This window comes from Giraffa tippelskirchi, chromosome 9 (genome assembly GCF_054371585.1).
Source record: "Giraffa tippelskirchi isolate mGirTip1 chromosome 9, T2T-mGirTip1v1.2.pri, whole genome shotgun sequence".
Classification (NCBI taxonomy): Eukaryota; Metazoa; Chordata; class Mammalia; order Artiodactyla; family Giraffidae; genus Giraffa; species Giraffa tippelskirchi.
Window position 1 is genome coordinate 127,148,146 of NC_137283.1, and position 22,182 is coordinate 127,170,327.

The window sequence follows — 22,182 nt, forward strand, 5'->3', positions numbered from 1 at the left end:
CAGTGAGAAGGTCTAACATGCAAGGTATCTTCTATACGGTTTTTTTTTCTTGTTGAGGACAGAACAGGCAAATCATCTTAGAAGTGATCAAAGTGATTAAAAATGTATTTAAAAGATTTTGTGTACGTACCTCTAGATAAAGTGATTATCTGAAATGGTAAATGTTGAGAACAAATTTAAAAATTTTTGATAACTGCACCACCAAGATGCACTGATTAAAAAAGTCCCTTCTCATATTGCATTACCTTCAGACTATAACAAATCACTTACAATACTGTTAAAGTATGTAACTATATATTTTATTTTTATAATAATGAATCTGATATGCTCTAATCTCCTTTGGTTTGTTATACATCATCCATGCATCATTCATTCCATTCACTTAAAGCATCATCTTCATGTCCAGGTATTTCTGTTGGTGACTGGTCAAGAGAAGTTGAATCTTTGTATCTCATTGAACCCAGCTCAGACTGTATCTCAGTTGTTGAGGTCTTTGCCCCCCAGAAATCTTTGACTGCCGTCCTGGAAGAAAAAAATTTTTTAATATTTTTTGAAATGAAAACTAAAACTTTAGTTTTCTATATATAGAAGCGCCTCCCTGTTGTTGTTCAGCCACTAAGTCGTGTCTAACTCTGCAACCCCATGGACTGTAGCCTGCCAGGCTCCTCTGTCCATGGGATAACCCTGGTAAGAATACTGGAATGGCATGTCATTTCCTTCTCTGAGGGATCTTCCCCACCCAGGGTTGAACCCAGGTCTCCTGCATTGGCAGATGGATTCTGCTAAGCCACCAGGGAAACCCACAGAAGTGCCTCCTTAGTAAGGATTTATTTTTATTTTGCAGCGCATCAGCTGCATTGTGATAGTAGATGAGCCCTCAGATGTACCAGGGGGTGATACTCATGTAGGTATTAGAAATACCTCAAATGATGAACTAGTTGTTTATAATAACCACATTTTAAAGTTGTGATTATTTTCAACTAGACAACACAAATATTAATTCAATAAACTTTTTGCTTTAACAACTACTATATAAAATTGTGAAAACTGCATTTAAAAGTTTTCTCATGGCTGGGGATCAAGTCATGAGATCAGGTAGCTTGAACCAGGATTATCTCAGGAGGGATGAAGAGAGTTGGACAGTCTTGAAATCTGCATGAGAAGCATAATGGACAGAGCCTTAGATTCACTGGACAGGGAGGGGCAGACAAGCAGATTTTTTATCAAGGGTGATGGTTTAGTTGCAGTTCTTCACCTACCAGTTTATAATTATGAAGATCAGTATAAAGATCACAAATATGCAGATAATAACTCCTATGGTCAGCACAAAAACTAGGACTGCATCAGTGTCTGGTCGGCTTGCTCTTTTCATCTGTAATTCTAGAGAAAAAAATACACAGTGATGATTATTACCACTGGAAAAAAAAAAGGAAATGAACATCTAAATGGGAACTTTATATTTGGAAAAAAACTCTAGAAATATACAGGAAGAATTAGTGGAAAGTGTTAACGAACTTTCTCTGCAAGTTAGAAACGTTCTTTACAAACACGCAGAAAGGTTCCAAGAATCTGACAATAAACATCCTGCATTTTCACCACCTAGACACTACCATCAACATTTTAACTATCCTTCTATCAATCCACTGATCCACCTTATTTTTTTGACGCATTTCAAGATAATTTGCTAATGTCTGCACACTTCTTACAGAATTCAAGAGAATATCATTAACTAGAGTTCAATATTTGTTTATATTTTTTCTTTTGAGGTAAAATGTATGGACCCTGAATTGAACAACAATCTTAAATATGTTATTTATTTAGTTATGGCAAATGCAAACACACATATGTAATTCAAATCCCTAAAAACACACAGAATTACTCTACCCCAGAAAGTTTCCTTGAGCCCCTCCCAGTAAATCCCTGCCCAAACCTTCAGGCACAACTGCTGTCCTGATTTTCTTTTCCACATAGATTGGTTCTGCCTGATCTAGAATTTCATAGGAATGGAAACATTCATTATACTTTCTTTTGGGTAAGGCTTTTTAACTCAGTATAATGTTTTAGAGATTCAATCATAATTGTTGCATGTATCAATAGTTTTTTCTTTTTTATTACTGGGTAGTACGCCTCAATTATTCAGTCTCCGGATGGACACCCACACTGTTTCAGTTTGGGGTTATTATAAATAAACTGCTATGAACATTCTTATACAAGTCATTCTGTGAACACACACTTGCACTTCTCTTGGATAAATACCTATGAGTGGAACTGCTGGGTCATAGGGTTAGAAGTATGCTTAGTTTTCTAAGAAATTACAGGATCTTTTCCCAAACTGATCATACTTGCTATACATGGTTTATTAAATTCTTTTCCTGGATCTTATCTTTTCATTTCTCTAGTGATTCCTTTCAAAGAGCTGAAGTTTTAAATGTTTTAATGTAAGTTTCAGGTGTACAGTATTATGATTTGATATCTATATACGGTGACTCCCACCACAAGTCTAGTTACTATCCACCACCATAAAGTTGCCTCTCCTCCATCATTCATTTCACCTACCCTAAACCCCCTTTCCCTCTGGCAACCAATAATCTGGTTCTCTGTATCCATGAGTGTGTTTCTGTTTTATTTATTTTTTTAAATTCAACATATGAGTGAAATCTTTGTATCTGTCTTTCTCCATCTGACTTTACTTCACTTAGCAATACCTTCAAGGTCCATCCATGTTGTTGCAAATGTCAGGATTTCATTCATTTTCTGGCTGAGCAGTATTCTATTTTGTGTATGTGTGTGTATACACACGCACACACAACACATATATATGTGTATATATATAAAACATCTTCTTTATCCATTTGTCCATCAATGGACAGTTAGGTGGCTTCTATATCTTGACTATTATAAATAATGGTTCAGAGAACATAGAGGTACATATGTCTTTTTGAATTAGTGTTATGTTCTTTGGATAAATATACAAAAGCGGAAAAGCTGTGTCCTATGGTAGTATTATTCTTAATTTTTTGAAGATCCAATCCCATGGACGGAGGAGCCTGGTGGGCTGCAGTCCATGGGGTCGCTAGGAGTCGGACACGACTGAGCGACTTCACTTTCACTTTTCACTTTCATGCCTTGGAGAAGGAAATGGCAACCCACTCCAGTGTTCTTGCCTGGAGAATCCCAGGGACGGGGGAGCCTGGTGGGCGGCCGTCTCGGGGGTCGCACAGAGTCGGACACGACTGAAGCGACTTAGCAGCAGCAGCAGCATACTGCTTTTCATAGTGACTGCACCAACAGTGTACATGGGTTCCCTTTTCTCCACCTCCTCTACAACATTTGCTATTTTTCGTCTTTTTGATAACAATCATTCTAATAGGTATAAGGTAGTATCTGTGGTTTTGATTTACATTTCCCCAACTGGTGATGTCAAGCATATTTGTATGCATCTGCTATCTCTATGTCTTCTTTGGAAAAAAAAATGTCTGTTCAGATCCTCTGCCTGGTTTTATCAGGTTGTTTTTTTTTTTTATATGTTGATTACTGTGAGTTCCTTATACATTCTGGCCTATTAACGCCTCATCAGAGATACCATGTACAAATGTCTCCTCCCATTCTGTAAGCAGTCTTTTTGTTTTGATGATGGTTTCCTTTGCTATGCAGAAGCTTTTTAGTTTGAAGTAGTCCCATTGTTTATTTTTGCTTTTGTTTCCCTTGTCTCTGCAGTTAAATCTACAAAAACATCACTAAGACCTATATCAATAAGGTTACTGCCTATGTTTTTTTTCCTAGGAATTTTATGATTTTAGGTCTTATGTTCAACTCTTTAGTCCATTTTGAGTTTATTTCTGTGTACAGTGTAAGATAGTGACCGTCTTTCATTCTTTTGCATGTGGCTGTCAAATTTTCCCAATACCATTTTTGGAATATGGAGTTTTAAATTTTATGAAGCCTAATTTATCAATATTTCCTTTTCTGGTGACTGGTTTTTGTCATATCTAAATGGGAAGCCTTGCTTACTCCTGAATCATACAGATACTCTTTTATGTTTTCATTTTTAAGCTTGATGATTTTAGCTTTTATTAATACACTTAGGACTGTAACACATCTCTAATTTTTGTATATGTCTTAATATCCAAACATCACTTTTAAATCAGCATTCTGTCCCATATCTGTCTGCTCTTCCTTATTAAGGAGACAAAACAAGTCTACCATATGTATTATAACACTGCTACATTGTAAGCTGATAAAAATGCAATTTATAGCAAATATTACTTACTTTGTGAATTATATACCTTTCTTATGGCTCTTCCTGGTCCCTAAATCATAGACTCATAAAAGATTCATGTGGGGAAGGTCCAGAAAGATCATCTGATACAACTTTTATACAGATAAGTAAACCAACATCCAGGGAGATTTAATGATTTGTGAAAGCTACGTTTTATCTATTTTAATATTTTAATTTTGATGAGTACCACTCTAACAGAGGCTTCCCAGGTGGTACTAGTGGTGAAGAATCTGCCTGCCTATGCAGGAGATGCAAGATTCGCAAGTTTGATCCCTGGGTCAAGAAGATCCCCTGGAGAAGGAAATGGCAACCCACTCTAGTATCCTTGCCTGGAGAATCCCATGGACAGAGAAGCCCAGCAGGCTACTGTACATGGAGCCATGAAGAGTTGAACACGACTGACTGCACACACGCACAACACTCTAACAGACTGGGTCTCCTACTCGGGCAATCTCAACTGCTTATTCATCTTGATTTTCTTTCTATTCTTTAAACACTATGAAGTATAATTTTCCATTTTTCTTAGTAGTTCAAGAGCTATAAACTCAATTTAGTAATCTCACTAAATACTTCCAAGTATGACAAACAATTTAAAAAAGTTAAAAGTTAGTCACTCAGTCATGTCTGACTCTTTGTGACCCCATGGACTGTAGCCCGCCAGGCTCCTCTGTCCATGGAATTTTCCAGGCAAGAATACTGGAGTGGGTTGCCATTCCCTTCTCCAGGGGATCTTCCCAACTCAGGGATCGAATCCAGGTCTCCTGTGTTGCAGGCAGACTCTTTACTGACTGAGCCACCAGGGAAGCCAATTTATATCATATTTATATTCTAACATTGTTAAATTTAAAAAGTTTTTAACTTTTGATAATTTTAGACTTATAGAAGCAGTGGAATTTAAAGCTCAAACAAACAAACAAAAACTTTTAGGATTAAAAGTTGAGGGGAAGAAATGCAAAATTTCTTTCCATTTATCCACTACCCTGAAATACTAGTCAAGAGAGATGGAAAATGAGAGGTATCAAGATTCTGATTCATTTTAATGGTAGTCTTCTTGCAAGGGTCCTTTAGAGTACTTTTATGTCTAATAAAAAATAGTTTCCATTTCTGTTGAAATTTTCTAATGAAAAACAGACTGCATTTTGATGCTCTTAAATTTTAGAAAAACTAAGCTTATGATTGTATTAGTTTTTGAGGGCCACCATAATAAAGTACCACTAACTAGGGGACTTAAAAACAACAGAAATACCTGTTATGTCACAGTTTTGGAGGATGAATGTTTGAATACCAGGCATTGGGAAGGCCATGCGCTCGCCAGTGGCTCTGGGAAGGATCCTTCCTTTACTCTTCCAGGCTCTGGGAGCCCCAGATGTTCCTTGGTTTGTGACAGCGTAACTCCAGTTTCTGTGTCCGTCTTCACATGGCTGTCTTCTCCCCGTGTGTCTTTGAGTCTTCACGTATTCTCCTCTCTCACATTCTGTGTTTCTGTGCCCAGATTTCCCTCTTCTCATGAGGACACCAGGTAAACTGGATTAAAAGCCCACTCTTCTCTAGTATGTAAGATCGTGTCTTAACTGAATTAATTACATCTACAACAATCCTATTTCCAGACACCATCACACTCTTAAGTTCCCAGAGTTTGGACTTGAAAATATCTTTTTAGGGGGACATGATTCAATCAAAATAATGCCTAACTATAAAAGACAATTATTGTGGAAGTGAAAAATCTGTCATATGAGGGAATGCATGGGGCATTTTCATTAATTAAACCGTATCTACCCTGAAAATATTTCAATCATGTATTTGTTTTGAGCCAGTACCATACTGTGAGGACATTTATAGCCAAAACATTTGTCTGACGTCTAAAACAGCCAAAAGGGTCTGTCACAGCAGTATACCCAATTGTCCTTTTTAAAAGCAACTAACAGATACCAACATTTTCTGGAAACATTTTGTCATCTAACCAGTGCATGTGCTGAGATGGCACAGCCACCCCACCAGTCCTGGACAGCTACAAGAGAGAAAAGTCAACTTGTCTCACTTGCTGACCTTGGGGACTGTGCCCCAGTCCTTAGCTTACACCTGTTGCCTTTGAATCACAGGAAGAGCTAACCACTACAGGAAGAGCTAAGCAGTCCTAACAAGGACCAAGCTGGGGGACACGAACTGAGAAAGGCTCTCGAAACCTTTAATAGCCTGAACTGTGACTCACTGAGATCTTTATTAGTTGATGATGTTTGGTCCTTTTTTGCCTTTTATTGACATTATTCTTTTAATAATACCTAGTATATCCCAATCGGAGAAGGCAATGGCACCCCACTCCAGTACTCTTGCCTGGAGAATCCCATGGACGGAGGAGCCTGGTAGGCTATACAGTCCATGGGGTCGCTAAGAGTCGGACACGACTGAGCGACTTCACTTTCACTTTTCCCTTTCATGCACTGGAGAAGGAAATGGCAACCCACTCCAGTGTTCTTGCCTGGAGAATCCCAGGGACGGCGGAGCCTGGTGGGCTGCCGTCTATGGGGTCGCACAGAATCGGACACGACTGAAGTGACTTAGCAGCAGCAGTATATTCTAATACAAGACTATGGTTATTAGCTTTCACTGTAAAGATTTTTTTTTGAGGACACTGAACAATACATCAAAGAAAGTTTACAGTTTATTTTTTTAAATCACCTCCAAATACCTCAGCTTGTTTCCAGTTAAATAAAGGGTGTTACATTTCATGGTATCTTTAGACTGCAGCTTAAGTTCTTTACTTGGGATTGAGAAATAGCCTCAAGAAATCCACAAAATCTTGTGAAATTACAGGTAACTTTTACCATATTTGTATATGTGGGTATTTTTCTTGGAAAAGTCTCCTGAGCCTTGACTGGAGCCTCAAAAGAACTTGTGACCAAATCTCCCACACCCCCAACAACAGCAATGACAACAATAAAAATGGTTAAGAGCAGCTCAACAAAAGGAAATAATTATTTGGAGATAGAAGACATCATAGTTTAAATTGAAAAGACATGCACATGGACCCTTTCTGCAAAGGAAGCAGTTTCTAACACAGAAAATTATGCTCAGGTTAAGATTTGCCTTTTGTGACATTTATTGAAGACTGCATTACTATTTTATAAAAAAATTTCTTCAAATGAGTAATTTTTTAAAAGATACATTTTCACATAATATTTCTTAATCTTATTTTGTGTGCTGTGCTAAGTTGTTTCAGTCGTGTCCGACTCTGCGATCCTATGGACTGTAGCCCACCAGGCTCCTCTGACCATAGGATTCTCCAGGCAAGAATACTAGAGTGGGTTGTCATGCCCAAATTTTTGTTACACATCTGTAAGAATTCTATGTATTCATTTTTGCCTCTGTGAAAGAAGTAAAAGTAAGAATATAATTCAAATTAAAGGACTGCCCTTTGGGAATTCTTCAGGAATACACCAGTTTCCCAAAGTGAGGTACATCTGACTCTACTTTGTGAAAATAAAAATGAAGGGAAGTGAAGTGATAGTCGCTCAGTCGTGTCTGACTCTTTGCAACCCCATGGACTGTAGCCCCCAGGCTCCTCTGTCCATGGAATTCTCCAGGCAAGGATACTGGAGGGGATAGCCATTTCCTTCTCCAGGGAATCGTCCCAACCCAGGGATCAAACCTGGGTCTCCCGCATTGCGGGCAATCTTTATCATCTGAGCCACCAGGGAAACCCACACTACCTTGTAGAAAAGTCTTAATGGTATAAAATTAGTGGTTCCCAAAATGTGATCTCTGGACCAACAGCAACTAGGAACTTGTCAAAAATGGAAATTTTTGTGCCAGCCTTACTCAAGATCTACAGATGCAGAAACTACGGGAGCTGGGCTAGTCATCTGTGTTTCAACAAGACCATTATGTGATTCTGATGCTCTCTGAAGTTTGAGATACAAGCAAGTCAAAATGTTGCTGGGTACTTACCAGTCGTCGTATAGATTGTGAATCTAATAGATGCTACTATTTCATTATTATCCAACGTTTCACACTCAAAAGCCTTGGGGTAAGCATCCCTTTGAACCTCAAGGATTGCTGAATCATTTGCAAGTATAATGGCTTGCTATTTAAAAAAAAAAAAGATATCAATATTCTTCATGAAAACCTAAGATCAAAAAATAATTTATTTCTTATAACAAAATAAGAGTCACTTTCTCTCAGTCTAGGACAGTAATTAATTACGCACATGTATTTTAAAGTCAGACAGAACAAGTACCAACTTCCTGCCTGTGTAAATCAGAGCGAGTTATTCTCTGCATCTCAGCTACAGCTGGTCCTCCATATCTTTGGGCTCCACATCAGCAGATTCAACAAACTATAGATTAAAAATACTCAGAAAAAAAAATTTCCAGAAAGTTCCAAAAAGCAAAACTTGAATTGGTTGCACAGTAACTCTTTACTTGGCATTTATATTGCATTTACAAATACTTATACAGCATTTACATTATATTATCAATAATCTAGAGATGATTTAAAGTATATGGAAGGAAGTATCTGTTATATGCAAATACTACACTATGTTATATAAGAAAATTGAGCATCTCTGATTCTGGTGTCTGAAGGGGTCCTGGAATCAATTCCCTGAGGATACTGAGCAACAACTGTACTTATCTGCAAAATGGGTATAATGATGTGAATTACCTCATAGATTGTTATATGAGTAAAAGAAACTCTAGCAGTTGGTGTATATCTGGCATTTAATAAGCCCTCAACCAACGTTAGCTACTGTTATCATTACAAAAGTATTATACATACAAATGAAAACCTTGCTTCCAAAATAGAACACTTTATATAAAATAGATGCTTCTAAGTTCTGATAATAGCTGGCCCTAAGACATATATAAAGTTTTAGCCCTACAGTTTTAGCCCTTTAATTTTTTAAGAAATTTAAAAAAAATTTAAATCACAATAATAATAAAGTTGTATGATTTTTACTTCATTTTTGCAAACTGCCTTTGAAGAGAAAGTACTCTGAGAGTCATCAAGCACTGGGAAACAAATCTTATCACTCACTGGAAAGCACCAAATTACATACATTCCATTACTCACCTGGTCTGGCCTTAGAAGTCTCCAAATATATTTGAAACGGTTTTCAGGAGATGTATGAACACATGCAAGCCTAACATGTTCAAGGCTTTCTGAAATTGGTCTACCCCCTGAAAAAAAATTACATACATATATACCAATGGGCCTTGTGAACAGCTTTATACACAATACTACTTTTAAAAGTCACCTCCAATTTTAAAAGAAATTACACTCTGGAAGTTAGTAAACTTATTACTGGAAGTCTGACTGTAGAGGAGCAGAGAGTCATCATGGATGCAATGATAAAGTCACTGAAGAGGCAAGTAAACACCATACCTGTCTGTTCTTTTAGCAAAATAAACTATAGAGAAGAGACAGTTAAGGGCGAACTACTTAGTGATCTATTAAACTTTGAGATATACTTACTAGTGGCTGCCAATTTTCTGGTTAGGGACAACCCTGCCCCTGTCCACCTCTTTCTGGCTTAGAGACAATGAAACCTCAGACTAGTGAAGTTTGATAAAAGAAAGGCTCTCAAAATTCCCAATGTAGAGCTTACCAATCTACTGAAAGACTGTCACAACCAAAAGGTCAAAAGCATTTCTCTGGAGGATAGTTTCAACCACAAACCTGAGTGCAGTAAGGTTCCAGTGTACTAGAGAGAATGTATGTTAAATTTAGACACGACTGAAAAAATGTAAAGAAAAGTAGAAAGACCTATTAACTGTCTGGAGAAGTGGAATTTGAAGTTTTCTTATGATTTCCTGTCAGTATATCATTTTGGTCATCTCCCTCCACTCAAGGCAAACTGAGGTTAAGGATATGTCCCCAGAGTAAACACTTCCTCATCAGTCTCCCTCCAGTATAAAGTCCAACTCACAGCCACAATCTACTGGTCCACGACATTCTTCCACTCGTACGATACACTTGGATTCACCACCAGGGCATCCGCTTGTCAATATAACTTCTCTAATACCGATACCTTTGATAAAAGAAATTGGCAAATGTTAAAAAAAAAAAAGAATTCCAGGGTCATTTTACTTTTCCACCTAGGTCATTTTGAAACTTTTCTCCTAATTTCAGAAATTAAATTCCTAAATTCAGGGTAATAACATTTAGAGATGGTCAGCAGGTAAAGAATCAACCTACAACGCAGGAGACCTGGGTTTGATCCCTGAGTCAGAAAGATCCCCTGCAGAAGGGAATGGTTACCCACTCCAGTATTCTTGCCTGGAGAGGAGCCTGGTGGGCTACAGTCCATGAGGTCAAAAAAGAGTTGGATACAACTGAAGTGACTGAGCACGAGCACAAGCATTTTGAATTACTTCATAAAAGAGCATTTTCCAAAATAAGTCACATGAGACACTAGTTCCTCTGGTTGATAACATAATAAAAAAGATTCCATGATTATCTACATTTGGAAATTATACATTAAATTAAAATGAAATGAAACTCCTCAGAATTTTAGAGGACCTTTTAATATGCTAGTAAATGAATATACTATTATGTGTCAACTTTCATTGATCAAAGATGCAAAAGTTTTACATTCTAACATTTTTGAGATCAGAATGCATTTTAGAATTGACAGCATATCAAGAATGATAGTATTTTTCCTTTTTAGAGATGTATAAAATGTGCTTATTACAGCTAATAAAGTCTACTACAGAAATAGTAGAAAAACAGTTAACACACAGGATCTTCCAAATTTATTTGACCATGGAACTTTGGAATGGGGGAAGTTGGAGCTTGCAGAGGAAATTACAAAAATTACATTGTAACATAAATGATGTTTTTTAACATCTAGACTGGTAAAAATCTCTGTATTAAATTTATCAAGATAGACTTAACGATCAAACCTCCATTTCCAAAGAGATAACTCTTGTTAGAACTGCCACACATTTCATAAGAAATCAAGTCTTTACTGACCCATCTCAGATCTCCACAGAGTTTGCCCTACCAACACCAGAAGTGAGAGAGATGATAAAAGCTGGTTAAAAGCTGGTTCAGTGACCTGCCAAACATGTCCTGTGATAAGACTGTGCCGTCACAGGCTAAGGAGTAGTCCATCTTGATATTCTTCCTACCAGGTTCCTTCTTTCAGTCCCTGTAAGATGTTAATCATACAACCCATTCTTAAGACAAGGGTAAGCTGAAGTCTAGAGATGGCTTCAGCCACTCAGTCATTTCTGACTCTTTGTGACCCCATGGACTGCAGCATGCCAGGTTTCCCTGCCCATCACCAACTCCCAGACCTTGCTCAAACTCATGTCCGTTGAGTTGGTGATGCCATCCAACCATCTCATCCTCTGTCATCCCCTTCTCCTCCCGCCTTCAATCTTTCCCAGCATCAGGGTCTTTTCTAATGAGTCAGTTCTTCACAAAGTATTGGAGTTTCAGTTTCAACATCAGTCCTTCCAATGAACATTCAGGACTGATTTCTTTTAGGACGGACGGGCTGAATCTCCTTGCAGTCCAAGGGACTCTCAAGAGTCTTCAACACCACAGTTCAAAATCATCAGTTGCTAGGCACTCAGCTTTCTTTATGGTCCAACTTTCACATCCATATATGTCTACCGGAAAAAACATAGCTTTGACTAAATGGACCTTTGTCAGCAAAGTCATGTCTCTGCTTTTTAATATACTGTCTAGGTTGGTCATAGTTGGGGTTCCCTTGTGGCTCAGCTGGTAAGGAATCCGCCTGCAAGGCAGGAGACCTGGGTTTGATCCATGGGTTGGGAAGATCCCCTCAAGAAGGGAAAGGTTACCCACTTCAGTATTCTGGCCTGGATAATTTCATGGACTGTATAGTCCATGGGATTGCAAAGAGTCAGACATGACTGAGCAACTTTCACTTTCACTCTCTAGGTTGGTCATGGCTTTTCTTCCAAGGAGCAAGCATCTTTTAATTTCATGGCTGCAGTCATATGTAGTAATTTTGGAGCCCAAGAAAATAAAGTCTGTCACTCTTTCCATTGTTTCCCCATATATTTGCCATGAAGTGATGGGACCCTATGCCATGATCTTAGTTTTTCCAATGTTGAGTTTTAAGCCAGCTTTTTCACTCTCCTCTTTCACTTTCATTAAGAGGCAAGTCTTTAGTTCCTTGCTTTCGGCCATAACCATGGTGTCATCTGCATATCTGAAGTTTTTGATACTTCTCTCTGTAATCCTGATTCTACCTTATGCTTCATCCAGCCCAGCATTTTGCATGATAGATTCTGCATATAAGTTAAATAAGCAAGGTAACAATATACAGCCTTGACGTACTGCTTTCCCAATTTGGAACCAGTCCTTTGTTTCATGTCCGGGTCTAACTGTTGCTTTTGACCTGCACACAGGTTTCTCGGGAGGCAGGTAAGGTGGTCTGGTATTCCCATCTCTTAAGAATTTTCCAACACAGTCAAAGGCTTTGGCATAGTCAATGAAGCAGAAGTAGATGTTTTTCTGGAATTCTCTTGCTTTTTCTATGATCCAACGGATGTTCGCAATTTGATCTCTGGTTCCTCTGCCTTTTCTAAATCCAGCTTGAACATCTTGAAGTTCTTGGTTCACGTACTGCTGAAACCTAGCTTGGAGAATTTTGAGCATTTCTTTGCTAGCGTGTGAGAGAAGTGCAATTGTGCAGTAGTTTGAACATTCTTTGACATTGCGTTTCTTTGGCATTGGAATGAAAACTGACCTTTTCCAGTCCTGTGGCCACTGCTGAGTTTTCTAAATTTGCTAGCATATTGAGTACAGCACTTTCACAGCATCAGCTTTTAGGATTTGAAATAGCTCAGTTGGAATTTTATCACCTCCACTAGCTTTGTTCATAGTGATGCTTCCTAAGGTCCATTTGACTTCGCATTCCAGGATTTCTGGCTCTAGGTGAGTGATCACACCATTGTGGTTATCTGGGTCATTAAGATCTTTTTTGTATAGTTCTTCTGTGTATTCTTGCCACCTCTTCTTAATATCTTCTGCTGTTAGGTCCATGTCATTTCTGTCCTTTATTGTGCCCATCTTTGCATGAAATGTTCCATTGGTATCTCTAATTCTCTTGAAGAGATATCTAGTCTTTCCTGTTCTATCATTTTCCTCTATTTCTTTGCATTGATCACTGAGGAAGGCTTTCTTATCTCTTCTTGCTATTCTTTGGAACTCTGCATTCAGATGGGTATATCTTTCCTTTTTTCCTTTGCCTTTCACTTCTCTTCTTTTCTCAGCTATTTTTAAGGCCTCCTCAGACAACCATTTTGCCTTTTTGCTTTTCTTTTTCTTGGGGATGGCTTTGATCACAGTCTCCTGGACAATGTCATGAACCTCCATCCAGAGTTCTTAAGGCACTCTATTAGATCTAATCCCTTGAATCTACCTGTCACTTCCACTATATAATTGTAAGGGATTTGATTTAGGTCATACCTAAATGGTCTAGTGGTTTTCCCTACTTTCTTCAATTTAAGTCTGAATTTGGCAATAAGGAGTTCATGATCTGAGCCACAGTCAGCTCTCGGTCTTATTTTTGTTGACTGTATAGAGCTTGGCTTATAATACAAGAGATGGCTTATAATCTCTTGGCTTATAATGTAAGAGATGGCTTATAAGAGAGTGTTTCAATCTTCAGAGTGCATGCAAAACACCTGAGATATACTAACGTGCAAATTATGATGCAGTAAGTAGGTCTGCAGTAGGTCCTGAGGTTCTGAATTTCTCACAAGCTCTCAGGCTATGCTGATGCAGCTAGCCTGTGGACCAAACTTTGAGAAGCAAACCAGAGAGTCCTCCATACGAGATAAGGAGAGGGAAGGTGGATGGGGAAAGGTCTCTTTTGATTAAACGAGATTCTTAAGAATGGCTGCAGAATGGCTCCACTTAAATTTTTGAATAATAACTTCTCTAGGGGGATAGTCTTATTCTGAAATGCATAAATATTTTCCAAGCAGGTATTTTATGTATTTATTTATTTAGCCAAATAGATTTCATTGCCATGATGTGTGTAGATGTGACACATAAGTCAATACTTAAAAACATGCTTATGTGTTCCAAGAAAAGAAAACTTTTTGAATGCTAAAATATTGTTTTGGGAGTTCAACAGAATTTTTACTAAAGCATTTTTTTCTTTTAAATAATTTTTACAGATTGAAAATATTTTTAATAGTTAAAATATTATAGATGTGAAATATTGCCTTTTATGGTTTATTTTTAGAACTTACCACCATCTGACATATTACATGTTTTACATTATGTATCTCTTTGACCCTACTAAAAATATATATTCCTTAAAGGCAGAGAGTTTCCATTGCTTTGTTCACTGCTATATTCTAACACCTATAATAATACCTGGCACATAGTAGGCAAAAACTTAAAATGCAGAAAACAAAAAATAATTTGTTGAATGTGTGTTAGTCGCTCAGTTGTATCCGACTCTTTGCAATCCCAGGGACTGTAGCCCGCCAGGCTCCTCTGTCCATGGGATTCTCCAGGCAAGAAAACTGGAGTGGGTTGCCATGCCCTCCTCCAAGAGATCTTCCTAACCCAGAGATCCAACCTGGATCTCCCACATTGCAGACGGATCCTTTATCATCTGAGCCATTAGGGAAGCTCAAATTTATTGAATAAAGATAGATAATTTCTGAAGCACATCTTTAAAGAGTAGGACAATACCAATTATTAGAATTGTCATAAAAATCATTCTCTGTAAGAATTTTGCAAGTAAGCAGAATAAAAATATAAATTGCAAATGAATAAACACAAAATTATTACACATATTCCTCTCATCTCTGACTGACTGACGAAGAAATTAAGGCAAAAAACAGGTTTAAAACTATCTCAAGAGACAGTAAGTAGAATAATTGTTGCAAGGGATTGGGGTAAGTGGGAAATTAGTGTTTAACTGATATAGAGGTTTCAGTTTGGGATGATGAAAAAGTTGGGAGTGGACTGCAATAATGATTGCATGACAATATGAGTGTGCTTAATGTCATTAAAACATACATTTAAAAAATGGTTAAAAGTGTAAATTTTGTTAAGTCTATTTTAGCATTATTTTTAAGACTTTATCTCAAATAAAAACAATTTAGCTATAATAATAAAAAAATACATATTGTTTTGATCTGTATCTTCATGGACTTTGATTTCTTCCCCTCTGGTTTTTGTTCTTCCCTTCTGTCACTATCTTTTCCCAAGGCAGACTCTATTTAGAATAAACTTAATTACACTGTGAATTATCTACTGTCTTCTTAGCATATTAGTGTATAGTGGTTCTCAAAAGATGGTCTTTTAAAAAGCAGCATCAGCTTCATTTGTGAACTCACTTGAGAAATACAAATTCTTAGACCTCATTGAAGGCCTAAGTGAGTCAGAAATTTTGAAGTAGGACTCACAATCTGTGTTTTAACAAGCTCTTCAGGCACGTATGGTGAACACTTTAAAGTTTGAGGTGGTACAATGGTAAAGAATTCACCAGCCAACGCAAGAGATGTAGGAGATGCAGGTTTGATCCCTGGGTTGGGAAGATCCCCTGGAGAAGGAAATGGCAACCCACTCCAGTATTCTTACCTCAGAAATCCCATGGACAGAGGAGCCTGCTGGGCTATAACGCATGGGGTCACTAAAGAGTCCGACACAACTAAGCACTCACCATCTTATTACAGCACATGTAGTGTTAATTCAATCCTTATATAAGAGATTTTACGTCCAATTTCTATCCACGGAATGATCAAAATAAATCACAGTCTTTGAATATTATTTTCCCCACAAAGCCAATACCTTTTTTTTCTAAGACATGACATATAAAATGGAAAACTGTAGAATTTAGAATAGATTATTTAAAAAAGCAAAGCTTTCGATAGATTTGCCAACACAGTATGTGGAAGACATCTGTGAGATGCATCAGAAGATCTTTAATCTTCCAAACCTCTGAGATAAAGTTTTACTCTTGTGAAAGCAGTTAATCTGCACCCCCCCCCACAAAATAATAATATGTATATATTACAGAGCTCGCTTAAAATAAGACTTAGAGGTTATGAACTGAAAATATCCTCTCTTAGAAAGCAATCAGTTTGAGTTTTGTGTGTAAATCACAGTTACAAACAGAAATCAGAGAGAGATGCATGATAGTACACTTTGTCCCCCCATCCCCCACTACAATATTATTTATCTGCTCTTTGTTACTTACCACATGTAACGGTGCACATTCCAAATTCTACTTCTTTGACTATCGTCTTATTTGAAACTAAAAATAAATGCAAAAATACATTATTTAATCATAGGGAAACTTTTCTAAGTGAAAAACTCTTACTTGGAGATGGAGGAGATAAGCACTGATCATAAGGGAAGCAGATATTTAAAAAATCATATTAAATCAGAAAAGCAATGCCATTACTAGTACATCTTCTATTCCTGTTTAAATCAAAAGAAAGCTAAACCTTTAAAGAATTAAATTAGGAAATACCTTACAAAGATTTATATTTAAACCTGTACATAATTTTAAAAATAATGCTTTTCATCAGTTTAATATATGGTGAGTTAAAAGTTATATAGAAGGTCAGAAAAAAATACAAAAAAAAAAAAAAAGCCTGCCAATTATAGGGCCCAATTTTTTCTATTCTCTACTTTCCAAAAAATTTTGAATGTATTATTTCTATGCAAAAAGAAGCCTTCATGCTAAGTATTCATTAAAATTATGTTATAAATTGGTTCTACTCATTCTCAGGTTAAGATGGTAAGTTATTCCTAAGAATTTATTTCAACATTTTATTTAGCAGGGTGATCAAGGAATATACAAGTATTTGAGTAGTCAAAAAGTACTGGTTTTAAGTCTCATGTTTCTCTTTTTCTAATTGTTCTGCAATTTGACATGAATTCTACTAGCTGTATATAACCAACTCTTGCTAACTCACATTAGGACTAAAATCTCAATAAAAATAAATATTAAATGAGGTGCTACAAGGTAATTTTTAAAAGGCATGATGTTGTGAGGCAACATTTATTACATGGGAAAATACATCAAAATTGGAGTCCAAATTGCTACTTCTACTACTAATCAGCTATTCTGAGTTTGGACAAATTCCGTAAACTGAGTCAGGCCTAATTAACCCCTCTGTAAAATTTGGAAAGGAGAACCTATCTCACTGATATTATTGTAAGAATTAAATGTGATAACGTATATGCAAGCATGTTCTTTTTTATTTTTTATTTTTTTTTAATTTTATAAATTTATTTATTTTAGTTGGGGGCTAATTACTTTACAATATTGTAATAGTTTTTGCCATACATTGACATGAATCAGCCATGGGTTTACATGTGTTCCCCTTCCTGGACCCCCCACCCACCTCCCTCCCCATCCCATCCCTCTGGGTCATCCCATTGCCCCGGCCCTGAGCCCTTGTCTCATGCATCGAACATGGAATGGTGTTCTGTTTCACATACGATAATATACATGTTTCAATGCTATTCTCCCAGAATGTCCCACCCTCACCTTCTCCCTCAGAGTCCATAAAATTGTTCCATGCATCTGTGTCTCTTATTCTGTCCCGCATATAGGGTTATCATTACCATCTTTCAAATTCCATATATATGCATCAGTATACTGTATTGTTGTTTTTCTTTCTGGCTTACTTCACTCCGTATAATGGGCTCCAGTTTCATCCATCTCAGTAGAACCGATTCAAATGTATTTTTTTAATGGCTGAGTAATATTCCATTGTGTATATGTACCACAGCTTCGTATATGCAAGCATGTTCTATATCGTTTAGCCTTCTAAACATGCCTAAGATATAACCTCACTCACACTTCATTCATTCATTTTGTAATTACTAATTTCATGTAAGTCTAGGATTTTTTTCCTATTTTGATTATTACAATTTTTCATAAACACTTCTATACTTATAAGCACCAAATACAGTGCCTTGAATATACAGTAATTTATACTTGATGAATATACAAGTAAATTAATATTGACTTTGTGAAATTGGACTATCACGATGATCGATTCTGAATTGACATTTTTGCTTGAAATGCTTGGATACGTTCTGCTGGTACATTAGGAAATACAAATTAAAAGCCAAATCTTAAGAACAGAAAACAAGAGTATGCAAATGAGTACTGCTGCTGCTGCTAAGTCACTTCAGTCATGTCCGACTCTGTGCGACCCCATAGACGGCAGCCCACCAGGCTCCGCCGTCCCTGGGATTCTCCAGGCAAGAATGCTGGAGTGGGTTGCCATTTCCTTCTCCAGTGCATGAAAGGGAAAAGCGAAAGTGAAGTCACTCAGTCGTGTCCGACTCTTAGCGACCCCATGGACTGCAGCCTACCAGGCTCCTCCATCCATGGGAGTTTCGAGGCAAGAGTACTGGAGTGGGGTGCCATTGCCTTCTCCGAGCAGCAGCAGCAGCATATACCAATATTTACTTGATAAGACTTGTAAATGAACAAATCATGATGGCAGGTGTGTATACAAAAGTGATCAAAGAAAACAGATTATGTAGAAATGAATAAAATTCATTGGACTAATCATTCTAATTGGCATTTATAAATCTAAAATGAAAATCTTTGAAACTATGGAAAAAACAAGATGGCAGTCTTCTTTTGAACAAAATATGTGCCTTCACAGATTTCACAAGTACTGTGTTTTGACAATGCCAGTGCAAAAAGAAACCAAAGTAATGATAAACTAGAATCTGTTAGGGATGTACTTGAAATCTGGAATCAGTATTTACAGAATGGATACATTCCAGATTCATGCATAACAGCTGATGAGCATTCAGCTGCAATTAGAGTACTTTGCCCAATTAGGGTATGTATTTCTTCAAAACCAAGAAATATAGAATAAAAATTTGGAGCTTTACAGGTTTAAATTCTTATTATTACAAACAACTTATAATCGCAAATAAGTTGTTTTCACTATCCCTTTACTCTTACGTTTGCAAGTTACTTGTAAATACCTTAAGCTTTATATATGTACATAAATGATGATGATTGCTTTTACTGGTCCGCTGAGGGTTAAAAGGGACTTCACCAAGTTTTAATTAATGATTCTGGAAATTTTTAGATCTCGGATTAAGTTCTGGATTCTCATTCTCCCCAGAAAAAAAACAGCTGCACATAGAACTGTATATATTAAATGGTACAAGGGCTCCCTGAAGTTCAGAGGATGAAACAGAGAAACTGAGAGAATAACTTGCCTACATTTGAACTGGAATCTAAGGCATTATAACTCCATCACCTGCCTACATTCTAGCATTTTACAACTATCCCTTAACCAGTTTGATACTGTTAATTCAATTACTTTCAAAACAAAAGCAACTATGCTTCAGAACGTTCTTTTCTACCCTAGTCCTCTTTTCACATTTCCAAAGTAGAGGACCTCTCCAAGCTGTCTTACATGTAATGTTATCAAGGTAACACAAACCTCAATTACACCATTAACCTCAGATAGTCAATTTCTTTGTCACTGAGGGTCACTGTCATCAGGATATAAAAGAATGGCTGATAAATACATCACCTACTTTATATGTACAGGAGACAGGAGACTGCCAAGGATATTAAAAAGAATCTCAACTGGGTCATTTATAGAGGGAAGAGAATCATTCTCCTTTAGATGACTGCAAACCTGCAACTGATCTTTTACCTACCAGCATGTGAGTTAACTAATCAATATCCCAGCTTGTCAAGTTTTATTGCTTAATGAGCCAGGAAAATAAGGCAAATTTCTGTATCAAATATAGGCTGGTCTTCTTTCCTTAAAATGTGTATCACTTAACAAAGCCTCTAGTTGGATCTCTTGATAGGTGTTTTCTACTGCCACCCTTCCTTTGTGATTCGAAGGTGAACTTAAAATACCATCACACTGCAGAGGGGCTGCATGAAGCTAACAGAGGTTTTCTGGGCTATTATGTCGGCATCTTGGTCTATCTAGATATGTCACAGTGAAGGGAATTTGGAATTCCCTTGAGTTTCCAATCCAAAGGGCAAATGTGAAAAGGAAGACTTCAGGCAATCTGCACTAAAAAAAAAAAAAAAAAAAACACTACAGAGGGAAAGTCTTTGGTGACTCATACGGTAAAGACTCCGCCTATAATGCAGAAGAGCTGAGTTCCATCCCTAGAGCAAGAAGATGCCCTGGAGAAGGAAATGACAACCTACTCCAGTATTCCTGCCTGGAGAATTCCATGGACAGAGGAGTCTGGTGGGCTACAGTCCATGGAGTCGCAAAGAGTTAGACACGACTGAGCGACACACACACAACGGGAAAGAAAAATCATAACTGCAAGTGGGTGGAAGGTTACTTTGTGACTCCTACCCTTAAAAAATTAAGCATCTATTCCCTTGTCCAGAGCAATATTTAGCAATATTTCAGTAGCAATTTCTATACATAAGCTTGTTTATCTTGCTGAGGTTTTGGAGATTTAGCGCATCCTTTTTTGCAGGGCCATTAAGTTTGCAATAATGTATACATTCAGGGCTGCTTTCGAGAGAGCGCTCTACAGACGTTAACCTGGGTAATTCTCATCTTCCTCCAAAAGCAGGGAAGGCGTCGCCTTCAACAGGTGCCTCTGTCTGGGTCCCCGCCAGGGAGCCTCTCACCCTCACTATCATCCTCGGCCTCAGCCTGGGGCTCGTTCCCCGTCTCGCCGTCATTCTCGGCCTCCTCATCGCCCCCCGGCTCGCCCTCGCCTTCGTGGGGCAAGCTGGGATCCTGGATCGCGGTGACGTTGATCCCGCACGTTGACTGGAGGCCCGCCAGGAGCAACCAGCCGACTGTCAGCAGCAGCCTAGCAGAGAAGCCCGCGCCCCCGCGTCTCATGGTTCTAGGCCCGGACGGCTGCCCCAGTCGCAGTCGCAGCCGCCCGCTCCTGACGAGAGGTGTGTAAAAGAGAGGAGCCGCCAGACTCCGAACGCCTGCACCGTGCCCCGGCAACCACTGGGGCGTCACGGGTCGTCACCATCGCGCAGAGCCCATAGAACACGCGCAAGGCCTCCAGCATGCTGCCCCGTTGACCACTTCCGATGGCGCTCGGGCCACGCCCCACCCCTTCCGGCGTTCCAGGAGAAGCCGGCGCACCGGGCGGGGCCACGCCCTCACTCTTCCTCAGTTGGTGAGCTTCGCCAAGCGTCCTGGGTGGCATTTGTTACTCACCGTGTGTATTTCTGAAAGGTGATGTCTCGTCTCTAAACCAGACTCACTAGAACCCTCGCGTATGCTCCCTGTGACTTGGCTTCAGATTCCTTATGCACAGTATCCAATTCGGTGTGTATCAAGAATGATTCATCTTGTTAAGCCTTGTCAAGTAGGTTGCCCCAAGCTTCATCCGTATCTGCTGGCGAGGCTTGATTTGTAGAGGATATAGGGGCTACGCTTTCACACTCTGATCCGAACACTGTTGTTAATGAACCTCAAGCATGTACTCACGTTTTAAGATTTTGTGCAGTGCTGTCAGCTCCACATGGGACTTCGCTGAGCTAGAATGCCAGGTGGCGTGGGAAAGGAGGGGAGGGGAGGATGCAGCTATTGTCAAACTAGTTTTCTCCATTCTGTATTTGGAGAGCTGATGTTTTTGGAGCCAAATATTGGACGTAACCTTTGTTCCTTGTGAATGTCTGTCTTTGTGCTTTTGGCCTATTTTTAAAATCTCATTGAGATTCTTTTAGGGGCTGATTTTGTTACCTTAATATATTTATCCCAAGTTTGATTTGGAAAATGTTTCCTTCAGATCAGTAACGAAAATGTTTAAAAGGGCAACAGGCTAATAATAGAGCACTAAGAAGTCAGTCTCTGACAGTGATCCATTAATCCGCATGTCGATTTAACCCAAGGATTCCTGTCTTTTACTAAGATTGAATCGGACTGGAAGCAAGAATACCTTGGCATTCCCACTTG

At 38.3% G+C, this 22,182-nt stretch overlaps 1 protein-coding gene and 1 long non-coding RNA gene across 3 annotated transcripts in view; one reads left to right on the top strand and one right to left on the bottom strand.

Moving 5' to 3' along the window:
- Positions 1–277: 277 nt before the first annotated feature.
- Positions 278–21,212, bottom strand: SPACA1 (sperm acrosome associated 1). Of its 2 annotated transcripts, XM_081528609.1 has the most exons (7): positions 20,895–21,212; positions 16,479–16,535; positions 10,203–10,304; positions 9,347–9,453; positions 8,225–8,360; positions 1,260–1,380; positions 278–522 (listed from the first exon to the last, which is right to left on the bottom strand). In XM_081528609.1, the coding sequence occupies exons 1-7, from the start codon at positions 21,106–21,108 to the stop codon at positions 366–368; spliced, it is 894 nt and encodes a 297-aa protein (XP_081384735.1). In that variant the 5' UTR covers positions 21,109–21,212; the 3' UTR covers positions 278–365. The 2 variants fall into 2 exon arrangements, with proteins under 2 accessions (XP_081384735.1, XP_081384736.1); XM_081528610.1 differs by lacking the exon at positions 16,479–16,535 and having other exon boundaries at positions 20,889–21,212.
- Positions 21,213–21,245: 33 nt separating this feature from the next.
- The window catches only part of LOC145520997 (uncharacterized), a 66,770-nt gene continuing 65,833 nt past the window's right edge, over positions 21,246–22,182 (top strand). The window contains exon 1 of the long non-coding RNA XR_014064974.1: positions 21,246–21,400. This is a non-coding gene — a long non-coding RNA (uncharacterized LOC145520997). The remainder of the gene's footprint in view (positions 21,401–22,182) is intronic.